At 43.8% G+C, this 25,848-nt stretch overlaps 1 protein-coding gene across 1 annotated transcript; it reads left to right on the top strand.

The window, feature by feature from the left end:
• Positions 1-16,754: 16,754 nt before the first annotated feature.
• LOC112231832 (pre-mRNA-processing factor 19) lies at positions 16,755-25,362 on the top strand. The gene is made up of 16 exons (XM_024398623.2): positions 16,755-16,989; positions 17,314-17,463; positions 17,680-17,756; positions 17,841-17,982; positions 18,486-18,556; positions 18,766-18,834; positions 19,036-19,077; positions 19,333-19,407; positions 19,618-19,693; positions 19,933-20,042; positions 20,199-20,354; positions 20,503-20,572; positions 21,290-21,463; positions 24,010-24,092; positions 24,441-24,546; positions 24,836-25,362. The coding sequence occupies exons 1-16, from the start codon at positions 16,971-16,973 to the stop codon at positions 24,931-24,933; spliced, it is 1,518 nt and encodes a 505-aa protein (XP_024254391.1). The 5' UTR covers positions 16,755-16,970; the 3' UTR covers positions 24,934-25,362.
• The last annotated feature ends 486 nt before the right edge of the window (positions 25,363-25,848 follow it).

Genomic DNA, 25,848 nt, shown 5'->3' with positions numbered 1-25,848 from the left:
GAGGTGGAGAGGAGAAAGAGGGAGGCGAGGGAGTTCATTTGGGAGATTGCAGAGCAATAAGGGGAACAGGAGGGGGTGATTGACAGATGACATGTGTTTCACTCTTAGCATGTTGTGTTCTAACCCCCCTCACATCCCTCTCACCCCACCCCCCTCCTTCCCACAGCTTACTGAGCAGCCCTATAGTCCTACTAATTAGTGACAAACAGAGACGTATGAGCCGCGAGCCAAACACTGTGTGTCCCAATGGCACCCTATTCCCCAATGGGCCCGGGTCAAAAGTAGTGCACTATATAGGGAATAGGGTGCCATTTGGAACATAGGGCCGGTAAACCAACCCGCTGGGAAGGGAACCTGATGCTGTGTCTATTTCCATGACGTACTCACACTTCAACATGACCTAACAGAGGTAATTGAATTCTATACAGCCAACACCCCTTCTCTATGCAGCACCAGATTGTATCTGACTACTTACAAGGTGTTACTACTATGTACTAAGCATACTTGGATATTTATGGTCTATGTTTTGACCAGAGCCCAGTGTACTACATAGGGTGTTTATTAGATACGCTGCGGCTACTGTTAATTATCTATCCTGTTTGCCTAGTCACTTTACCCCTACCTATACGTACAGTGTACAGTGCGTTCGGAAAATATTCAGACCATTTAACTTTTTCCACATTTTGTTACTTTACAGTCTTAGTCTAAAAATGATTTAATTGTCCCCCCATCAATCTACACACAATTCCCTATAATGACAAAGCAAAACAGGTTATTTGAAATTTGTGCAATTTTTTTATTTTATTCTTATTTTTATTTTTTACAAATATCTGAAATGTCAGATTTACATAAGTATTCAGACCCTTTACTCAGTACTTTGTTGAAACACCTTTAGCAGCAATTACAGCCTTAAGTCTTCTTGGGTATGATGCTACATGCTTGGCACACCTGTATTTGGGGAGTTTCTCCCATTCTTCTCTGCAGATCCTCTCAAGCTCTGTCAGATTGGATGGGGAGCATCGCTGCACAGCTATTTTCAGGTCTCTCCAGAGATGTTAGATCGGGTTCAAGTCCGGGCTCTGGCTGGGCCACTCAAGGACATTCAGAGACTTGTTTCGAGCTACTGCGTTGTATTTGCTGTGTGCTTAGGGTCATTGTCATTGTTGGAGGTGAACCTTAGCCCCAGTGAGGTCCTGAGCACTCTGTTGCAGGTTTTCATTAAGGAATTCTCTCTGTACTTTGCTCAGTTCATCTTTCCTTCGATCCTGACTAGCCTCCCAGTCGCTGCCGCTGAAAAACATCCCCACAGCATGATGCTGCCACCACCATGCTTCCCTGTAGGGATGGTGCCAGGTTTCCTCCAGATGTGACTCTTGGCATTCAGGCCAAAGAGTTCAATCTTGGTTTCATCAGACCAGAGCATCTTGTTTCTCAAGCCTAGCCCGGACCATTATTCCTCCTCCACCAAACTTTACGGTTGGCACTATGCATTGGGACAGGTAGCATTCTCCAGAGAGAGTCAGAGTCCTTTCGGTGCCTTTTGGCAAACTCCAAGTCCGATGTCATGTGCCTTTTACTGAAAAGTGGCTTCTGTTGTCAGCGATTAGGTGAATGGATAAGGCGGAGTCAGGCGCAGGAGACAGGTATGAGTAGTAATCCGAATTTACGGCAGAACTTTGTCGGAAGTGGTGACATCGGTCTTGCCACTCTACCATAAAGGCCTGATTGGTGGAGTGCTGCTGAGATGGTTGTTCTTCTGGAAGGTTCTCCCATCTCCACAGAGAAACTCTGGAGCTTTGTCAGAGTGACCATCGGGTTCTTGGTCACCTTCGCGACCAAGGTCCTTCTCCCCTGATTGCTCAGTTTGGCCGGGCATTCAGCTCTAGGAAGAGTCTTGGTGGTTCCAAACTTCTTCCATTTAAGAACGGAGTCCACTGTGTTCTTGGGGACCTTCAATGTTGAAAACATGTTTTGGTACCCTTCCCCAGATCTGTGCCTCGACACAATATTGTCTCGGAGCTCTACGGACAATTCCTTCGACCTCATGGCTTGGTTTTTGCTCTGACATGCACTTTCAACTGTGACTTTCAATTTACTACAGGTGGACTCCAATCAAGTTGTAGAAACATCTCAAGGATGGTCAATGGAATCAGGATGCACCTGAGCTCAATTTCAAGTCTCATAGCAAAGGGTCTGAATACCTATGTAAATAAGGTATTTCTGTTTTTATTTTTAATACATTTACAAAACTTAGCAAAAACCTGTTTTCACATTGACATTATGGGGTTTTGTGTGTACATTAATAAGATTTTTTATTTATTTAATCAATTTTAGACTAAGGCTGTAACTGTTACATCGGCCCCTGTCTTTTTTAATGATTTGTGATGCAGACAGCGTCTGTGCAAACCAAGGAATGGAGTGAAGTGGTATCCCCCCAACACACACAAGGGAATTTGTGATTCAGAAGAAGTGAGTATGACAGTTGAGACTAACAACCCAGCAGTAGGCAACTACAGGTGAAAATTCAAGTGACAACTCAACTTGAGTACAGCAAAGCAGACCCCACACGAAATGGGTTAAAATCGTTAACCCTAGGATAGCCAGGAGCATCTGTCCAGTGCACACGCGTTTGAACAAAGTGGTACCCAGATACCTGGACTATATGATGTGAGACATTTGTGTAACTTTGATTTGAACTAATCCTTTTTTCAATCCGGGATTCAGTAGAAGTGAGTGACACTTCATAGCTAACTAACAACGTATGGCAACACAGCGAAACCACAACCTCTGAGTGTGGCAAAGCTAAGCGGTTAAACTCAATTACTTACTCACACAACCCCTCACAATCACACCTGTGAGTTCCATACTGACGATGGAGACCACCCTGTCCCTCGTGTCCTTCAGTGTGTAGTAGCCCATGTCCAAGGTGTTGACCTACTGGATGCTGATCTTGGTGGAAAGGGTCTTGACCCGGTTCAAGTAGTCTGGGAGATCCTGGGCAACCACTGCCCCATCATGCACCAGGGTGACGTTGGCATTGACGCCTGAGAAAGAGAGCGTGGCGTTGGCCCGTTTGATGCCCTCTAATGAGATGTAGGAAAATTGGAAAACACTAAACAAACAACAACACAAATAATTATCTATCCAAAATGGAGATGTATGGGTAAACCACTTCTCCAATCTTTTTGGCTCTATAACAAAGAATAAAGAGCAAAAACATATACATGATCAAATACAAATCTTAGAATCAACTATTAAAGACTACCAGATGCCCACTGGATTCTCCAATTACCTTGAATGAGCTACAGGACAAAATAAAAACCCTCCAATCCAAAAAGAGATGTGGTGTTGATGGTATCCTTAATGAAATGATCAAATATACAGACAACAAATTCCAATTGGCTATACTAAAACTCTTTAACATCATCCTTAGCTCTGGCATTTTATTTATATTTCACCTTTATTTAACCAGGTAGGCTAGTTGAGAACAAGTTCTCATTTGCAACTGCGACCTGGCCAAGATAAAGCGTAGCAATTCGACACATACAACAACACAGAGTTACACATGGAATCTTCCCCAATATTTGGAACCAAGGACTGATCACCCCAATCCACAAAAGTGGAGACAAATTTGACCACAATAACTACAGTGGGATATTCGTCAACAGCAACCTTGGGAAAATCCTCTGCATTATCATTAACAGCAGACCCGTACATTTACTCAATGAAAACAATGTACTGAGCAAATGTCAAATTGGCTTTTTACCAAATTACCGTACAACAGACCATGTATTCACCATGCACACCCTAAATGACAACCAAACAAACTAAAACAAATGCAAAGTCTTCTCATGCTTTGTTGATTTAAAAAAGCCTTCGACTCAATTTGGCATGAGGGTCTGCTATACAAATTGATGGAAAGGGGTGTTGGGGGTAAAACATACGACATAAAATCCATGTACACAAACAACAAGTGTGCGGTTAAAATTAGCAAAAAACACACACATTTCTTCCCACAGGGCTGTGGGGTGAGACAGGGATGCAGCTTAAGCCCCACCCTCTACAACATATATATCAACAAATTGGCGTGGGCATTAGAAAAGTCTGCAGCACCCAGCCTCACCCTACTAGAATCTGAAGTCAAATGTCTACTGTTTGATGATGATCTGGTGCTTCTGTTGCCAAACAAGGAGGGCCTACAGCAGCACCTAGATATTCTGCACAGATTCTGCCAGACCTGGGCCCTGACAGTAAATCTCAGTAAGACCAAAATAATGGTGTTCCAAAAAAGGTCCAGTTGCCAGGACCACAAATACAAATTCCATCTAGACACCATTGCCCCAGAGCACACAAAAATGATACATACCTTGGCCTAAACATCAGCGCCACAGGTAACTTCCACAAAGCTGTGAATGATCTGAGAGACAAGGCAAGAAGGGCATTTTATGCCATCAAAAGGAACATCAAATTCAACATACCAATTAGGATCTGGCTAAAAATACTTGAATCAGTCATAGAGCCCATTGCCCTTTATGGTTGTGAGGTCTAGGGTCCGCTCACCAACCAAGACTTCACAAAATGGGACAAACACAAAATTGAGACTCTGCATGCAGAATTCTGCAAAAATATCCTCCGTGTACAACGTAGAACACCAAATAATGCATGCAGAGCAGAATTAGGCCGATACCCACTAATTATCAAAATCCAGAAAAGAGACCTTAAATTCTACAACCACCTAAAATGAAGGGATTCCCAAACCTTCCATAACAAAGCCATCACCTACAGAGAGATGAACCTGGAGAAGAGTCCCATAAGCATGCTGGTCATGGGGCTCTGTTCACAAACACACCCCACAGAGCCCCAGGACAGCAGCACAATTAGACCCAACCAAATCATAAGAAAACAAAAAGATAATTACTTGACACATTGGAAAGAATTAACAAAAAAACAGAGCAAACTAGAATGCTATTTGGCCCTAGAGTACATAGTGAGTACATAGTGGCAGAATACCTGACCACTGTGACTGACCCAAACTTAAGGAAAGCTTTGACTATGTACAGACTCAGTGAGCATAGCCTTGCTATTGAGAAAGGCCGCCGTAGGCAGACATGGCTCTCAAGAGAAGACAGGCTATGTGCACACTGCCCACAAAATGAGGTGGAAACTGAGCTGCACTTCCTAACCTCCTGCCCAATGTATGACAATATTAGAGACACATTTTTCCCTCAGGTTACACAGACCCACAAAGAATTTGAAAACAAATCCAATTTTGATAAACTCCCATATCTACTGGGTGAAATTCCAGTGTGCCATCACAGCAGCAAGATTTGTGACCTGTTGCCACAAGAAAAGGGCAACCAGTGAAGACCAGTGGGCGCTGTGCCATCAGAGACTCTGGGTTCGCGCCCAGGCTATGTCGTAACCGGCCGCGACCGGGAGGTCCGTGGGGCGACGCACAATTGCCCTAGCGTCGTCCGGGTTAGGGAGGGCTTGGTCAGTAGGGATGTCCTTGTCTCATCACGCACCAGCGACTCCTGTGGCGGGCCGGGCGCAGTGCACGCTAACCAAGGTTGCCAGGTGCACAGTGTTTCCTCCGACACATTGGTGCGGCTGGCTTCCGGGTTGGATGCGAGCTGTGTTAAGAACCAGTGCGGCTTGGTTGGGTTGTGTATCGGAGGACGCATGACTTTCAACCTTCGTCTCTCCCAAGCCCGTACGGGAGTTGTAGCGATGAGACAAGATAGTAGCTACTACAACAATTGGACACCACGAAATTGGGGAGAAAAAGGGGAAAATTAAATTTAAAAAATAAAACATTTTATATACAACCCATATTTATGCTTATTTATTTTCCCTTGTGTACTTTACCCATTTGTACATTGTTACAACACTGTATATATATATATATATAAAATATGACATTTGTAATGTCTTTATTGTTATAGCCTTCCTGTTTGGCCCTGTCCGGGGGTGTCCTCGGATGGGGCCACAGTGTCTCCTGACCCCTCCTGTCTCAGCCTCCATTATTTATGCTGCAGTAGTTTATGTGTCGGGGGGCTAGGGTCAGTTTGTTATATCTGGAGTACTTCTCCTGTCCTATTCGGTGTCCTGTGTGAATTTAAGTGTGCTCTCTCTAATTCTCTCTTTCTTTCTCTCTCTCGGAGGACCTGAGCCCTAGGACCATGCCTCAGGACTACCTGACATGATGACTCCTTGCTGTCCCCAGTCCACCTGGCCGTGCTGCTGCTCCAGTTTTAACTGTTCTGCCTTATTATTATTCGACCATGCTGGTCATTTATGAACATTTGACCATCTTGGCCATGTTCTGTTATAATCTCCACCCGGCACAGCCAGAAGAGGACTGGCCACCCCACATAGCCTGGTTCCACTCTAGGTTTCTTCCTAGGTTTTGGCCTTTCTAGGGAGTTTTTCCTAGCCACCGTGCTTCTACACCTGCATTGCTTGCTGTTTGGGGTTTTTAGGCTGGGTTTCTGTACAGCACTTTGAGATATCAGTTGATGTACGAAGGGCTATATAAATCAATTTGATTTGATTTGATTTTGATTTGAAAATTCTGTGTGTGTAATGTTTACTGTTCATTTTTATTGTTTATTTCACTTTTGTATATTATCTACCTCACTTGCTTTGGCAATGTTAACACGTTTCCCATGCCAATAAAGCCCCTTGAATTGAATTGATCCTTGCCCGCCACGCACTTCATGTACACACGTCTGGCTGGAGGGGGATGGAAAAAGAGAGAAGGAGAGATAGAAAGAGTAAAAGATGGCGCTAGCGAACGAGCTGCGCCTCGTTTCATTTGACCTTTTTTTAATTAACATTTCTTTATACATATCCATAAAAATGATGCCAGCTGATTCATGATTTCGACCGGCTGAGAAACACTGCCTGCCTTTCTGTCTGGTCCGGTCCCGACACGTTCATTACTATGGGACAGCAGGAGATCGAATTTGAATATCGAAACAATGTTGCAGACAGACAGCGAGGTTTATACAAATCTCCGCTGTTGAAAACAAAATGTTAGTCTAAAAGAAATGTGAGATAATGTCTGGATTATTTTTGTAGAGGAGATCAAGTTTATAACTTCCCTGCCTGGGCTGATGAGACAGTGGATTGCACAGTCAGATGGAACAGAGTCAGTAAGCATTTAAACGTCATAGATTTAGCCGGTGGTAACTTGTGAAATAGACACCGGTTGGAATGCGATTTTAACCAATCAGCATTCAGGATTAGACCCATCCGTTTTATAATAGTATATAGTTAGTAGATCGAAAACAAGAATTAATGTTGAATCAGAGAAAAGGAGGGAGAGAAAGGAGGGGGGTACATGAAGGGGTGGGTGAGAGGAGGTGGAAAGAGAGAGAAGGGGGGTACATGATGGAGCGGGTGTGAGAGAGGAGGTGGAAAGAGAGAGAAGGGGGTACATGATGGGGCGGTTGTGAGAGAGGAGGTGGAAAGAGAGAGAAGGGAGGAGGAGGGGGGTACATGAAGGGGTGGGTGAGAGGAGGTGGAAAGAGAGAGTAGGGGGTACATGAAGGGGTGTGAGAGAGGAGGTGGAAAGAGAGAGAAGGGAGGGGGGGGTACATGAAGGGGTGTGAGAGAGGAGGTGGAAAGAGAGAGAAGGGTGAGGGAGAGAAAAAGAGATAAAAAGGCCAAGGCAAAAAAGGTGCTGTACACTAACCGACAACAACAAAGGGTAATAATTAAAGAGATAGCCGTAGTCCCAGAGTCAGATGAACTCGTGGATACCATTTTTATGTCTCTGTGTCCAGTATGAAGGAAGTCTAGAGGTAGTTTCACGAGCCAATGCTAACTAGCTTTAGAGCCTACTAGCTGTTCCCATAGACTTCCAGTCATTGGCACACGCTAGTTAGCAATTGCTCTAGCACTAGTTAGAAACTTCCTTCAAACTTAAGCAGAGACATTAATATGGTTATCCACGAGTTCATCTGACTCTGGGGAAGTAGACGAAGGGCCTCATTGCCAAAATCCCGAAATATCCCTTTAAATAACTTGCAAAGCGCTCACTGGTTACGGACACTTTGAGCGAGGAGATCTCCTTGTTCCAGTAGTCACTCTGGACATAGGTCACACACTTGGTCCTGATACCAGCTCCTGTCGGTTCCTGTCCCAGACACCTTTCCCCTGGCGGTCCAGGCCCCATGGTTCCAGTACAGGATTTTCTTCAGGGGCTGTGCAACGGGTGTGAACTCCAGCTTCTCAGCACTCTTCGGGGGGTAGATCTTCAGCTGACGCCCGTGGGACAGACGCTTGTGCAGGTTGGGCACCAGGTAGCCATCTGAGAAAAAAGAGAGAGAGAGAGAGAGAGAGAGAGAGAGAGAGAGAGAGAGAGAGAGAGAGAGAGAGAGAGAGAGAGAGAGAGAGAGAGAGAGAGAATTATTGGGGTTGAGAGAGAGAGAAAGAGGATGAATAGGGATGAGAGCGAAAGAGGGGAGGGGGATGGAGAGAGAATAGAGAGAATAGAGTGAGAAGAGAGAGAGAGAGAGAGAGAGAGAGAGAGAAAGAAATGGGGTTGGAGAGAGAGGGAGGGGAGGGAGGGAGAAAGAGGAAGAATAGGGATGAGAGTGAAAGAGGGGAGGGGGATGGAGAGAGAGAATAGAGAGGGAGAGAAAGAGGGAGTGAGGAAGTGGAGATTAACATTACCTGAAGAGGTAAATACGGATAATGTAGATGAAACCCTTTTAAACAACTTTTATCTACAAATCCTTGACATCTGCTGACTTGGGTCTTTGTCCCAAATTGCATCTTATCTTATCGCTATGGGTCCTGGTCAAAAGTAGTGCCCCAGATAGGGAATAGGGAGCCATTAGTGATGGGCCCTAGGTTTCTGCTGTTGACTAATGCAGTTGGTGGTGTAGGAAGAATGGTGGTGCAGGAGCTATAACAGGTACAATAATGTTGGCGTAGTACTAGCAGCAGCAGGCCCTACTTACAAGATAGTTCCCTTTTAAACATTGCCGTCCATTCATCTTGAAATGTCAACCAAATCCTCCTCCAGGATTCAATTTGTTCATCAATGCGTTTTCACACGTTTTTGTTTCTTCGTGACCTTTCAATGTGGTGTAAGTGGTGACACTCCTGGCTCACAACACACATGAAACTCCTGGCTGGGTTAAAATCATTGTCATTCTTTCCAGCTTTCTCCCCTCTCCAACCCCTTTGTAATTTCTAAACTGTCTTTTCTTTCTTAAAAAGAATAGGGAACACAAAGTAAGCACCAACTCACCCACACTGAGAGCCCAGCAGGATCCAAACACTCCACATCATCTGTATTGGCATAGGCCCATACAAGAAATACGATAAATTATATTATCAACAGCTTGTGAGGGGTATAAGACAGACAAACAACAAATACTAAACAACAAATAAACTAAATAAACAAATGCCCCAATTTACAGTGACACTGATAATGTATACAGTACAACTACACCAAAAATGTATTCTATGCAATTTAAATAATCACAACAAAAGGGGTGACACAGTCAATCAAGCAGGGGTAGCGCATGTTAGGACAGTGTTTCCCACGGTATGGTCTTGGCTTAACCCTTTTGGTACTGGATCGAGGAGACTTGAGACTGAGGTTGCATCCCAAATGGCACCGAATCCCTATATAGTGCACTACTTTTGACCTTGGCTCTGGTCAAAAGTAGTCAATTTGATAGAGAATCGGGTGCCATTTTGGCCGCAGCCTGTCCAGACTAAATGCGGTCTCTAGTAGGTCAGGAGAAGATGTGAAAGGCAGTGAAAGACAACAGGGATGGGCAACTGGAGGCCCGCGGCCCCCCTCGGATCAATCCCCCCCATTTTTTAAAATAGTAATCAGTAAACTTCATGGAACACAAAGAGTGACTGCCTCAGGATCGATTTTCGCCTAAAATGACATACCTAAATCTAATTACCTGTAACTCAGGCCCTGAAGGAAGGATATGCATATTCTTGGTACCATTTGAAAGGAAACACTTTGAAGTTTGTGGAAATGTGAAAGGAATGTATGAGAATAACACAATATATATGGTAAAAGATAATAAATAGAAAACAACTGTTCTTTTGTATTTTTTTTAACCATCATCTTTGAAATGCAATAGAAAGGCCATAATGTATTATTCCAGCCCAGCTGCAATTTAGATTTCGGCCACTAGATGGCAGCAGTGTATGTGCAAAGTTTACGACGGATCCAATGAACCATTGCATTTCTGTTCAAACTTTTGTATCAAGACTGCTCAAATTTGCCTAATTTGTTTATTAATAACTTTTCATGTTCAAAACTGTGCACTCGCCTCAAACAATAGCATGGTATTATTTCACTGTAATAGCTACTGTAAATTGGACAGTGCAGTTAGATTTAACAAGAATTTAAGCTTTCTGCCAATATCAGATATGTCTATGTCCTGGGAAATGTTCTTGTTACTTACAACCTCATGCTAATCGCATTAGCCTACATTAACTCAACCGTCCCGTGGAAGGGACACTTATCCCGAATACGTTTTTAATAGAAAATGACTCAAGTAAAAGTAAAAGTCACCCAGTAAAATATTACTTGAGTAAAAGTATTTGGTTTTAAATGTACTTAAGTACCAAAAGTAAATGGAATTGCTAAAATGTACTTAAGTATCAAAAGTAAATGGACAAGTATAAACCATATCAAATTCCTTATATTAAGCAAACCAGACGGCATGGTATTCTTGTTTTCAAAATGTATGGATAGCCAGGGGCACACTCCAACACAGACACAATTTACAAACAAAGCATTTGTGTTTAGTGAGTCCGCCAGATGACCAGAGATGTTCTCTTGATAAGTGTGTGAATTGGACCATTTTCCTGTCAAAATGTAACAAGTACTTTTGGATATCAGGGAAAATGTATGGAGTAAAAAGTACATTATTTTCTTTAGGAATGTAGTGAAGTAAAAGTAAAGTTGTGAAAAATATAAATAGTAAAGTAAAGTAGAAAGACAGGGAATTGTTACTAGGATTAAATATCAGGAATTGTGAAAAACTGAGTTTAAATGTATTTGGCTAAGGTGTATGTAAACTTCCGACTTCAACTGTATATCCGCCTCACTCTCAAATAGATAAGTAGTACTGCTAGGTTTTACACAGTCAAATATAACAAATTACTAAGTTTTTACAAAGAACTATACAAATGAAACATTTGTGACAATATTTTAAAAATGTTTTACAAAAATAATTCAATATGAGATCTGTATGCAAAACATTTACATTTGACATTTTAGTCATTTAGCAGAGGCTCTTATCCAGAGTGACTTACAGTAAGTGCATTAATCTTAAAATAGCTATGTGAGACAACCACATATCACAGTAAAATATACAGGATATGAACATTCCATTCCAGCAAAACAATGTATTTATAGCGTTTTCCATACACATCTATGAATTATTAATCTGAGAACAATAATATAATAAACACACATGAAGGTACCCATAATCAAGAATGTCTGATGAAACACAAAATGTGAAAAATTGGTGGATCTAGCATTTTGGAAATGACCTCTCAAAATGTCCACACTATGAGGTTGGAATAATACTGTGAAAATGACAACAATGCCCTTTTCCGTGTAAGAGCTATTTGAAAAGACAGCCTGAAATGTCAGCCTGTTTTGGTGGGATGGAGTTGTGGCCTGCCTTGTGACATCACCAGGCGGCAAATTAGTTCATAGACCAATAAGAAAGGTCTATTAACTAATCCCAGACCATGAGGGACCCTCCACCTCCGCACCAGAGTACAGGACTCAGTGTAAAGCTTATTCCTTCGACGATAAACCCGAATCCGACCATCGCCCCTGGTGAGACAAAACCGTGACTCGTCAGGGAAGAGCACTTTTTGCCAGTCCTGTCTGGTCCAGCGACGGTGGGTTTGTGCCCATAGGCGACGTTGTTGCCGGTGATGTCTGGAGAGGACCTGCCTTACAACAGGCCTACAAGCCCTCAGTCCAGCCTCTCTCAGCCTATTGCAGACAGTCTGAGCACTGATGGAGGGATTGTGCGTTCCTGGTGTAACTTGGGCAGTTGTTGTTGCCATCCTCTACCTGTTCCGCAGGTGTGATGTTCGGATGTACCGATCTTGTGCAGGTGTTGTTACACATGGTCTGCCACTGTGAGGATGATCAGCTGTTCGTCCTGTCTCCCTGTAGCTCTGTCTTAGGCGTCTCACAGTACGGACATTGCAATTTATTCCTCGGGCCACATCTGCAATCCTCATGCCTCCTTTCAGCATGCCTAAGGCACATTCACACAGATGAGCAGGGACCCTGGGCATCTTTCTTTTGGTGTTTTTCAGAGTCAGGAGAAAGGCCTCTTTAGTACCCTAAGTTTTCATAACTGTGACCTTAATTGTCTACCGTCTGTAAGCTGTTAACGTCCTAGCGACCGTTCCACAGGTGCATGTTCATTAATTGTTTATGGTTCATTGAACAAGCATGGGAAACAGTGTTTAAACCCTTTACAATGAAGATCTGTGAAGTTATTTGGATTTTGTCACGAACCGGCTCAAAGCCCGTAACAAAAGGGAGACAACGTGCAGATAAGGTGTAACAAAAGATATATTTATTAACTAAAGCAACTAAGGAAAATATACAATGGTGTGTGTAATCAGTAGTGTAAGTGAGTGTTTTGCATGCATGAATGTGATAATGCAGGGTGTTGAAAGATGTTGTCGCAAACAACCCAAACACCACCAAGAAACACAACAAAATCCATAAGGGTGTCTGCATGGAGAGAGTCTCCTCCATGAATGGGGAAGTGGTGTATTTATCCTGGGAGACACCGGGCCCAGGTGTTTCCCATGTAGCTGACGACCCTCCCAACTCCGCCCACCAGCATCCTAATAAGGAAATAACAGAGAGAGATTAACGGCAGACAGAGTGGGAGGGTCGTCACAATTTTTACGAATTATCTTTGAAAGACAGGGTCCTGAAAAAGGGACGTTTCTTTTTTTGCTGAGTTTGTCTTCATTGAAGATTGGACCCGAGGTGTTTCTTTGTCCTAGTTTAATCTTTTTTAGTACGTACAGTCGTGGCCAAAAGTTGAGAATGACACAAATATACATTTTCACAATGTCTGCTGCCTCAGTTTGTATGATGGCAATTTGCATATACTCCAGAATGTTATGAAGAGTGATCAGATGAATTGCAATTATTTGCAAAGTCCCTCTTTGCCATGCAAAGGAACTGAATCCCCAAAAAACATTTCCACTGCATTTCAGCCCTGCCACAAAAGGACCAGCTGACTTCATGTCAGTGATTCTCTCGTTAACACAGGTGTGAGTGTTGACGAGGACAAGGCTGGTGATCACTCTGTCATGCTGATTGAGTTTGAATAACAGACTTGAAGCTTCAAAAGGAGGGGGGTGCTTGGAATCATTGTTCTTCCTCTGTCAAACATGGTTACCTGCAAGGAAACATGTGCCGTCATCATTGCTTTGCACAAAAAAGGGCTTCACAGGCAAGGATATTGCTGCCAGTAAGATTGCACCTAAATCAACCATTTATCGGATCATCAAGAACTTCAAGGAGAGCGGTTCAATTGTTGTGAAGAAGGCTGCAGGGCGCCCAAGAAAGTCCAGCAAGCGCCAGGACTGTCTTCTAAAGTTGATTCTAGAGGTCGACCGATTATGATTTTTCAACGCCGATACCGATACCAATTATTGGAGGGCCAAAAAAGCCGATGCCGATTTAATCGGTCACTTTTTTTATTTTTTAAATTTATTTATTTAAAAAAACATTTTTTATTTGTAATAATGACAATTACAACAAAACTGAATTAACACTTATTTTAACTTAATATAAAACATCAATAAAATCAATTTAGCCTTAAATAAATAATGAAACATGTTCAATTTGGTTTAAATAATGCAAAATAATGCAAAAACAAAGTGTTGGAGAAGAAGGTGTCAGTGTAATAGTCCGGTGGCCATTTGATTAATTGTTCAGCAGTCTAATGGCTTGGGGGTAGAAGCTGTTAAGGAGCCTTTTGGTCTTAGACTTGCCACTCCGGTACTGCTTGCCGTGCGGTATCAGAGAAAACAGTCTATGAATTGTCTCTGACAATTTTATGGGCTTTCCTCTGACACTGCCTATTATATAGGTCCTGGATTGCAGGAAGCTTGGCCCCAGTGATGTACTGGGCCGTACGCACTACCGTCTGTAGCGCCTTACGGTCAGATGCTGAGCAGTTGCCATACCAGGCGGTGATGCAACCGGACAGGATGCTCTCGATGGTGCAGCTGTTGAACTTTTTGAGGATCTGGGGACCCATGCCAAATCTTTTCAGTCTCCTGAGGGGGAAAAGGTTTTGTCGTGCCCTCTGGGGGCCTGTTCGGCTCACATTTTCCTGTAGTCCATGATCAGCTCCTTTGTCTTGCTCTCATTGAGGGAGAAGTTGTTGTCCTGGCACCACACTGCCAGTTCTCTGACCTCCTCCCTATAGGCCGTCTCATTGTTGTCGGTGATCAGGCTGTTGTGTCGTCAGCAAACTTAATGATGGTGTTGGAGTTGTGTTTTGCCACGCAGTCATGATGAACAGGGAGTGCAGGAGGGGACTAAGTACACACAGTACCCAGAGTTGAGGATCAGCGTGGAAGACGTGTTGTTGCCTACCCTTACCATCTGGGGGCAGCCCGTCAGGAAGTCCTGGATCCAGATGCAGAGGGAGGGATTTAGTCCCAGGGTCCTTAGCTTAGTGATGAGCTTCGTGGGTGCTATGGTGTTGAACGCTGAGCTGTGATCAATAAACAGCATTCTAACATAGGTGTTCCTTTTGTCCAGGTGGGAAAGGGCAGTGTGGAGTGCGATTGAGATAGCGTCATCTGTGGATCTGTTGGGGCAGTATGAGAATTGGAGTGGGTCTAGGGTATCTGGGAGGATGCTGTTGATGTGAGCCATGACCATCCTTTCAAAGCTCTTCATGGCTACCAACATGAGTACTAAGGGGCGGTAATCATTTAGGCAGGTTACCTTCGCTTCCTTGGGCACAGGGACTATGGTGGTCTGCTTGAAACATGTAGGTATTACAGACTCAGTCAGGGAGAGGTTGAAAATGTCAGTGAAGACACTTGCCAATTGGTCTGCGCATGCTTTGAGTACACATTCTGGTAATCCATCTGGCCCCGTGGATTTGTGAATGTGTAAAGGTCTTGCTCACGTTGGCTACCGAGAGCGTTTTCACACAGTCATCCGGAACAGCTGGTGCTCTCATGCATGCTCTCGTGCATGCTTCAGTGTTGCTTGCCTCGAAGCGAGCATAAAAGGCATTTAGCCGTCTGGTAGGCTTGCATCACTGGGCAGCTCGAGTCTGGGTTTCCCTTTGTAGTCCGTAATAGTCTTCAAGCCCTGCCACATCCGACGAGCATCAGAGCCGGTGTAGTAGGATTCAATCTTAATCCTGTATTGACGCTTTGCTTGTTTTATGTTTCGTCTGAGGGCATAGCAGGATTTCTTATAGGCGTCCGGATTAGTGTCCCGCTAGCCTTTAGCTCGATGTTGCCTGTAATCCATGGCTTCTGGTTGGGATATGTAGGTACGGTCACTGTGGGGACAACGTCGTTGATGCACTTATTGATTAAGCCGATGACTGAGGTGGTATACTCCTCAATGTCATTGAATGAATACCGGAACATATTCCAGTCTGTGCTAGCAAAACAGTCCTGTAGCGTAGCATCCGTGCCATCTGACCACTTCCGTATTGAGCGAGTCACTGGTCTTTCCTGCTTTAGTTTTTGCTTGTAAGCAGGAATGAGGAGGATAGAATTATGGTCAGATTTGCCAAATGGAGGGCGGGGGAGAGCTTTGTATGCATCTCTGTGTGTGGAGTAAAGGTGGTCTATAGAGTTTTTTCCCCCTCTGGCTGCACATGTGACATGCTGGTAAAACTGATTTAAGTTGGCCATTAAAGTCCCCGGCCACTAGGAGCGCTGCTTCTGGGTAAGCATATTCTTGTTTGCTTATGGCCTTATGGAGTTGGCTGAGTGCCAGCATCGGTCTGTGGTGATAAATAGACGGCTACGAATAATATAGATGAGAACTGTCTCGGTAGATAGTGTGGTCTACAGCTTATCATAAGGTACTCTACCTCAGGCGAGCAATACCTCTTTAATATTAGGCATTGCGCACCAGCTGTTATTGACAAGAAGACACACGTACCAGGTTTTGATGCAGCTCAACAATATGCTCTTGATTGTGCTCCTGTAGAACACTGTGAGGGCCCTCGAGAACAGCCCAATTTCTTCAGTCTCCTGAGGTTGAAGAGTTGCTATTGTGACTTCTTCACCACGGTGTCCGTGCTGTTTGACCGTTTCAGCTCCTCGGAGTGCTGAGGAACATTATGTTTTTGACCGTCTCCATGGCAGACCTGTTGATGAGGAAGGGGGTGTGCCCAACCTGATTTTATTTACAGTACTAGCCTTCTTGTCTAGACTATAAATCTACTTCTTCTGAGTTGCCATGAATGGTGAAAGCAGATTCACACACGTTTCAGCGCTGCCTTTGACACATTTTGATGACCATATAGGATTTAGGCTATCTCTTGTTGGTCCTTGTTATCCGGGATCTTTGGGGTGCCCTTACCACCATTGAAGTTGACATTCAAAATGGTTAAGGTTTAGGGTACGAGCGTCCCAAGGATTTTGAATAGCACTATAGTTTGTTGGGGACCTCAGACTAGGGGCGGGGTCGGAGGACTCATGCTATCCCAGCATGCAATAGTCGGAGCTGCACCCGAAACGCGCAGCCGCGGACCAACGTGCGTGAATACGGAAAGAAAAATTAATAAATGAAAATTTAATTTAGCCGGATTATTATTGTATTACAATCAACACAAAAAGAAGCAACAGTTGGATCCGAAGAACATTCATTTATCTGTACTGATACGGTGATCTTGGAGGGAACGAACGACCGAAGGTTTAGCTAGCTACTGAAAATGTCCCTGGTTTGTGCAAGTAAGTTCAAATGAATGAATGAATGAGTCGAGTTGCCCTTCCGGAACGTTAGCGGTACACAGACCGAAAATATCACGTATTTTTGTGTATAATAATGTCTCTAGAACTTTCCCTTATTATTGTCACCATATGCATGTTATGCATTTCAATTAGCAAGCAACCCTTTTCAAACATTGTGGATCAGCTTGACATCGGTGTTATATCTGCAAAGTACAGTTAAACGGTAATGTGTCCTTCCATCTTCTGACTAGAGTTGCGTTTGCCGTATTTATATTGTAATTGCGGGCATGCACATTTACCCCTCTCGCTCTACCGTCCATCCAGTATCAAATGAGGTCCCGGAGCACCCGTGCGTGTCGCCGGTGTCCAACCAGGTGTTCGAGCGGCGGCTGATTGAGAAGTACATAGCTGAGAATGGAGCAGACCCTATGAATGGGCAGCCTCTGTCAGAGGAACAGCTGATAGACATTAAAGGTGAGGGATACATGGAGGAGAGTGTGTTCAGATCTGATGCTGAGCTGAAGTCAACACAGTAAGGGTAATCCATATTATTTGACTTCCAACTATTCCTGCATGGTGCCTGGTAATTTCTAGGCTAGAGTGTATTCTGCCACTTCAACAACAATGGTAACCCCACTAGTCAGGGGATATCTCACTACAGTAAGCTATCTTTGTCTCTTCCTGCCTCAGTCTCTCACCCCATCAGACCCAAAGCTCCCTCATCCACTAGCATCCCAGCCATCCTCAAAGCTCTGCAGGACGAGTGGGTGAGTCCATGTTTACTCGGCTACACTCCCCTTCGCTGTGTCTGAACTGAGACACACACTCTTCTAAAACGATCTCTCTCTTAGGATGCGGTGATGCTCCACAGTTTCACCTTGAGGCAGCAGCTGCAGACAACGCGTCAAGAACTAAGCCACGCCCTCTACCAGCACGACGCCGCCTGCAGGGTCATCGCCCGTCTCACCAAGGAGGTCACTGCTGCCAGAGAGGGTGAGATATATACATACATACACACACACATTATGCACTTATATACACACACACTTGTGTACACACACACACACACACATTATGCACTTATATACACACACACACACACACATTATGCACTTATATACACACACGCTTGTGTACACACACACACACACACATTATGCACTTATATACACACACGCTTGTGTACACACACATTATGCACTTATTTACACACACGCTTGTGTACACACACACATTTTGCACTTATATACACACACGCTTGTGTACACACACACACACACACACACACACATTATGCACTTATATACACACACATGCTTGTACACTCAACACATGATTATACACTCTAACACACAGTATTATAGACAGACACACAGGCAAGCATACTTGCACACACACTCTTATGTTAATCTGGAAACAGCTTTGGATGTTAGTGGCCATGGGGCGTCACTTCTCATTTCTCCTCTGCTATGTTTTACCCTTCTCTCTCCCCGTAGCTCTGGCCACTCTGAAGCCACAGGCAGGATTGGTGGTGGCTCAGGCAGTCGCTTCCCAGCCCCATGTCACGGTCAGTGATTGGCTCAAAGCCCTCAGTCAATATTTTTAAATTGATAGTTAACTGGTTCTTGATTGAAGTCTTCGGTCTAAGTGAGACCTGTAAAGTTGTAGTATCTATATGTTCATATAAAAATGATTTAACAGCTGACGCAAATACACATTTTCTAATGAGGAATGTACAATTCTCGTTTGTTATTGATTCTGTGTTTCATCTCACAGGCTGGAGGTGCAGGAGAGTCCATGGAGGTCAGTGAGCAGGTGGGAATGATACCAGAGATCATACAGAAGGTAAGGGATGTCCTCACATACATTCACATCCACAGTACAAGAGGAATGATACCACCCTGTTATACTGGACTATCATGTGCGTTCAATGCAAATAGTACCATATAAGGCCGCGGTGTATCAAACCTTGAAATAACCAATCAACCATGCTGTCACACTACACAGCACAGTGTCCTATACTAAGATGTCCACCTCTCTCCACAGCTGCAAGACAAGGCCACGGTCCTGACCACGGAGAGAAAGAAGGTAACTATTCAAACGCCAAAGAAGTCCCTATCAAGCAACCTCCCTGTTGTTATTCATAGAAGAACCTACCTAATGTCCAACCAGTTGTCAGCTTAGTATAGGCTATGGGCTGTGTTTCCAATGGAGTACAATGGCGCCCTACTCCCTACATAGGGCACTACTTTTGAACGGTGGCCATAGGGTGACATTTGGGACATGGCCATGCTAGGATACATTTTTGTCCACACTTCACCTCTACCGTCTCTCTTCCCACAGAGAGGAAAGACAGTTCCAGAAGAGCTGGTCCGAACGGAGGACCTCAGCAAGTACAGACAAGTCGCTACCCATGCTGTGAGTATGTATGTGTGTGTGTGTGTGTGTGTGTGTGTGTGTGTGTGTGTGTGACCTCTAGCTATGGCTGGTGTTGGAACACTTTATTCTTCAAACCTTGGGCAAGTTCAGAAAGGTTCCTCCCTGTTTCAGATAATTTTTCTTACATTTCATTCCTACTGAACACAGCCCTAAATGATGTATCTGTCTCTCTGTGTGTCTGTCTGTCAGGGTCTCCACAGTGCCAGTGTGCCTGGGATCCTGTCTCTGGACCTGTGTCCCTCCGACACCAACAAAGTGCTCACTGGTGAGACACACACACACACACACACACACAGTCTACGGCCCATTGTAGATATACACACACATTGTTTCTGTGTGAATTCCATCAAAATGCTTCCTCCCTCCCTTGAGGAAACAAAAAATACTATGGCACACCCTACATTTCCTATATAGTGCACTGCTCTTGACCAGAAGGCTGACGTTTGGGACGCGGACCCTGGCCAGACTCAGATAAACCCCGAACCTCTCTGTCTCCCTCTACAGGTGGGGCTGATAAGAACGTGGTGGTGTTTGATAAGAAGGAAGAGCAGATCATCGCAACCCTGAAAGGACATACCAAGAAGGTCACCTCTGTCATCTACCACCCCTCTCAGGTGAGACGCACACACTTCCTTTACTCTCCATTGACATAGTCCGCAGCAATGTCTTGCACTGGAATTACTCTGTAACTCTAATATCCCTTACCTCAACAATTTCTCTCTCTCCCCTTTCCCTCTCTGCGCACTCTCCTCCTCTGCCTCTCTCTCCAGTCGGTAGTGTTCTCGGCCTCTCCAGACAGCACTATCCGCGTGTGGTCCGTTACCGGGGGCAACTGTGTCCAGGTGGTGCGGGCTCACGAGGCGAGTGTCACCGGGCTCTCCCTCCACGCCACCGGAGACTACCTGCTCAGCTCCTCCGAGGATCAGGTAACACACACACACACACACACACACACAAAACATATGTACACACACATGGATTTGGATGTCAAGAACATTATGTAAAGACTATTTTTATCTACTGTCTCCCCCTCTTTCTCTACTTTCTATCGCTTCCCTTTTCTCTCTACATCAGTACTGGGCCTTCTCTGACATCCAAACAGGTCGTGTTCTCACCAAGGTCACTGATGAGGCTGCAGGATGTGGTGAGTGCTTCTCTCTCCTGCTCTTTATTATTTTTATTGAGGAGATCGGAGTAAGTAAGTAGCCTTGTCCAAGCCAGAACAGCCCATAGGGCAGGAGCATATATATCCTGTTTCTGTGGTGTGAGGCAGCTTGATGTATAGGTACACCCCCTAGACAGGACACTAGTCTACCACAGGGTGGGAGGGGGAGTGAAAGGGCAGTGGACTGGATTCGAACCATGGCGATTGTGGCAGCTCTAATCGCTGGACCACACCGTTGGACCTCTCTCTCTCTCTTTATCTTCCCAGACATTTTATTTGCCACATGTTTCTAGGGACAAGACATTTTATTTACCACATGTTGCTAGGGACAAGACATTTTATTTACCACATGTTGCTAGGGACAAGACGTTTTATTGACCACATGTTGCTAGGGACCAGCTTCCTCTAATAGTCTGTCAGTATCCAAAAGTAGCATTTCCTAACTGTGGGGTCAGCTCACCAAATAATTTCCAACATATCAAGACCCTTAAATGCCAGGTTGTCTTTCCTATGTAAATGGGTAGACAAAAAACAATAACATTTAATCAATCTCCCCCCTGTGAATTGACTGACCTAGTACCTAACTGGAGTAACTGAAATAAAAGACAGTACCACCCAGTCCCCTGTACTCTCTGAAAGCACACAGATACATTGCAAATACATGTTCTTTACACATCCTGTCCTGTACCCCTCCAGCTCTGACCTGTGCCCAGTTCCACCCTGACGGTCTGATCTTCGGGACGGGGACGGCCGACTCTCAGATCAAGATCTGGGACCTGAAGGAGCGCACCAACGTGGCCAACTTCCCCGGCCACATCGGCCCTGTCACCTCCATCGCCTTCTCTGAGAATGGATACTACCTGGCTACAGGTGAGATTGCTGTGTGTTTGTGAGAGAGAGGACTCTCTGTATGTGTGTGAGCGCACACATGAGAGAGAAGATTAGCTTTGTGTGTGTGTCAGTCTCTGTTACACTCTCTGTGAGTGAGTGACTGAATGTGTGTGAAGTTGTCTTTATTCCTTTGTGTAAACACTGTTAGACATTATTGCTCACCTCCAGTGGTGATTTTAGCATGTAGAACTTGGTGGGGCAAACTCCCCCTAATTTTTTGGGATGCAGGCCAGAGAAGCCACAAAACAATACATTAATTGCACTTTAACGGTGACAAAATCTGCCCACAAACGGTTATGGCCTGCTTAAATCTGTCTCAACAGCTGAGCTTTCTGTTCAGCACCATGGAGTGAATCCTTACCACCGCTACACCTGTCTATTAGCAGAGCCTGGTCTGGCAGCAAAACTGCCTTCAAAAAAACAAAAACATAACTGATATGGCTGACTTGCTTAAACAAATGTGGTTTCTACTGACAATTGAGATGTCCAAACTATGGCATAAGCGAACGACGAGCGGATAAGAGGCCATCTGTAATTTTGATTAAGACATTAATGAGCGAGCTAGGACAGACGTAGTCAATATAACTATTTGTTCAGCACTTCTGAAATGTACACATGACAGAATTCAGAACATGGGCCGTTCTTAGTGTTCTCCCTGTACACCAAGTCAGAACCGTAGGATAAATAAAGGGGGCATATAAGCAGACAATGCCATTTCTTACAATATTCAATTACATTTCTCTAAAACAGGCTATAGGCTACAGGTGCACCAACAAGTCAGAACAGTAGGCTAAGTTAGGGATCAGATTATTAAGGTGAGGCACATGGGCTACTAATAGCTTACTACACAACATACAATTAGTATTACTTTTTTGTCGACAGTATACATATCTCCCTGGAATATTAAATCATTTATGCGGCAGCATACAATACATCTTTGGACTCAACTTGTTGAGCTGTGCTCACTTGAACAGGAAGGTGGCACGGTGTTCCTTTTTGTGGGAAAACTTTGTCATTAAAGTCTAGCATTCTCTGGATTTATGGTGCTTTCGAGACACCTGGGAACTCTGGGGGAAAAAGTTTAATCATGACGTCTTCAGGTCGGAGCTCTATAAAGAGTTCCCGACTTGGAATTCCGAGTTGGATGACCTTTCAAAACATATTTTCCCAGTCAGAGCTCTTAAAAAAAAAAAGAAATCCCCCCCCAGAACTCCCAGTTGTCTTGATCTCACTGAAGTGTGGCAGAAGTCTTGCTGTATTGACAGCATAGCCAATGTATTCAACCTTTTCTGGCTCATGGCCATGTGAATGTTTGTCCTTTCAAGTTTGGAAAAGAGACTAAACCCAGACTTGGACCACACACCCACTCCACTGAATAGCAGGATAGTGATTCCTTGCAAACCACTCATTGTTGAATTTGCTATTTCCAACTTGTTGTGTAATGTTCATGTCCAATGGCCCATGAGCATCGATACGTTTTATCTATGATTTCCCTTCATATGACAAGCATTGAAAAGGATTTGCCAGTAGATTGTCGACTTGATTCATAATGACGACTGCTTGTCTATCTTGTTAGCTAAGATTTTGAAAGTATGATGTTGACATGATCAGTCATATCAAAGCTACGGTAGATTTAACGTCATTTTATCAGTGGCCAATGACCTTGAGCCTTCTTGGATGGGCACTTATAATGTAAATCTATGGCAGTACCCAGGGGGCTTGAATTTTCAAGCTCTCGCTGTAGATTTTGTGGTGACGTAGTGTCCCCATGAGTGACAGAACACTGAGCCAATTGTGAATAAAAATATGTATGATCACATTTATAGCAAAAATAAATGATTCAGTAGCTGTTTTCTAGGTATTTCTGCCGTTTTTTGTTTCAGAGCTGGTAAATTTAAATTCACAAAGTCAAAGAACTACGTCCCACCTTGTGTTGCAAAACTGCATGTGAAGAGCTGGGTTGAAAGATACATTTTTAGAAGCGCTGCTCACAGGCATAAAAGTTTGTCTAATTTACTTGAAATTAAAGTCTACTGAAGTGAGACTTTGTCCTTGTTTCTTGGTTATTTACATTGTTTAAATTCACAAGCGAGGTTTTTTTTTTTTTATGTTCGAGTTTCAACTGCTAGGTAATAGAGTACAATGCATCTACTAGTCAGACTCTCAATGGCACAAACATGACTTGAGTCATGTTACCATGGCAACATCCACCTTAAAGGGGCAGGTGAACATTTATGTATCATCTGTGATATTTTGGTTAAAAGACTCTGGTCACAAATAAAATGTAACAATATACCACTACTTCTTACTAGTCCTACATTTTATTGTTTTTTAGAAACATTACAAAGCATGCTCATCTGTTTTTTCATGTTTTGTTGGTGTAATTATTGTGAACCAAAATATTTTGGCTGGTTAAATAAAATCTAGTGGCTGGTAGATTTTTTATCTACTTGACACTGTGGCTGGTGGATCAAAAAAGTAAATGTTTGGCCCTGCTCACCTCACCTCCTCTCTCATGTCTCCAGGTGCACAGGACAGCTCAGTGAAGCTCTGGGATCTGAGGAAGCTGAAAAATTTCAAAACCATCACCCTGGACAACAACTATGAGGTAAGTAGTGCACGTCTGTAATGGCCTCTATTCCCTACACTACTTTTGGCCAGAGCCAAGTGCACTATCTAAGAAATCCGCTGCTATTTGAGAGACAGTCGTTGTAGACTGTACACTGGACATTCAGAAGCTAGTCGTGCTACAATTTAGCCTGGTCCCACATCTGTTTGTGCTCTTGCCATCTCCGTCACTGGCATGAAAATTCCATAAGGAGTTTGCAAGAGAACAGAAGCCGACTGGCACCCAGGCTAGCAACGGTCTGCTCTGTATGAATACTGTAATCTCCTGGTACTGAACTACCCTGTAAATTTAGATAAATGATACGTGAGTCTCTTTCCTCTCCCTCAGGTGAAGTCCCTGGTGTTTGACCAGAGTGGGACGTACCTGGCTGTGGGTGGCACTGACATCAGGGTCTACATCTGTAAGCAGTGGTCCGAGGTCCTCAACTTCACAGGTAAGAGAATGCACTGTGTGTGTCATACTGCTAGAGATGCAATGGCGAGTGGTGATGAGTTAGCTTGGGACAGAAACAGTGGTCTAGAGGTGGGTCTTCAAAGTGCCTGGCTGGATAACAATAATAGCAAGTGTGTGTATATATAGTACCTTATGAAATATTCACAAAAAAAATATCTTTCAGGTTTACTATTTAGTTTATCAGCACCTCCTCAACTTTATTGGGTGTGCGTCAACTCATGCTTTTGAGTTGATTTCAAGTCAAAACATTTTTGTTTTTCTTTACCCAGAACACACTGGGGTGGTGACAGGCGTGGCCTTTGGGGAGCACGCCCAGTTCCTCACCTCCACTGGAATGGACAGGAGCCTCAAGTTCTACAGCCTGTAACAACACGGATCATATGAGCACAGTGATGGATGTCTCTGATTGGCTGGCCTCTCTGAGGTCACGCTGAGGATGTATGCATAGGAAGAGACTTTGGCTGTGTCCCAAATGGCACCCTAGGGAAAAGGATTCCATCTGGGGGGGGACAGACCCTGCAGCAGCAGTTGATCAGAAGGGACATGAGGCTTGATTGGATAATAAACTGAGGCTAGAACGTTAGAATGGATTTTTAACTGATATGCTCTTAATAATAAGGATCGGACCCTTTTTTTCAATTTTCGCCTAAAATTACATCCCTAAATCTAACTACCTGTAGTTCAGGAACTGAAGCAAGGATATGCATATTCTTGAAAACATTTGAAAGGAAACACTTTTGAAGTTTATGGAAATGTGAAATTAATGTAGGAGAATATAACACATTAGATTTATAAAAGAATACAAAAAAAAACCTGGAACAAAAAAAACATCAACTCTGAAATGCAAGAGAAAGGCCACAATGTATTATTACAGTTTAGGTGCAATTTAGATTTTGGAGTGAATGTGCAAAGTTTTAGACTGATCCAATGAACCATTGCATTAATGTTCAAAATGTTGTATGAAGTCTGCCCAAATGTGCCTAGTTGGTCTATTGATACATTTTCAGTACATAACTGTGCACTCTCCTAAAACAATAGCATGGTATTCTTAGCTACTGTAAATTGGACAGTGCAGTTAGATTAACAACCTTCCCAGGGGCTGCAGTTGAAAATTAGCTGGCTGGCTAAAACCGACACTTATACTGAAACGTTGATTAATGTGCACTGTCCCTGTAAAAAATAAACTCAAACAAGAATTCAAGCTTTCTGCACGTATCAGATATGTCTTTGTCCTCGGAAATGTTCTTGTTACTTACAAACTCATGCTAATCGCATTAGCGCG

The sequence above is a fragment of the Oncorhynchus tshawytscha genome, linkage group LG34 (assembly GCF_018296145.1).
Source record: "Oncorhynchus tshawytscha isolate Ot180627B linkage group LG34, Otsh_v2.0, whole genome shotgun sequence".
Lineage (NCBI taxonomy): Eukaryota > Metazoa > Chordata > Actinopteri > Salmoniformes > Salmonidae > Oncorhynchus > Oncorhynchus tshawytscha.
Note: the sequence above shows the minus strand (reverse complement) of the source record. Positions and strands in the feature narration are given on the sequence as shown.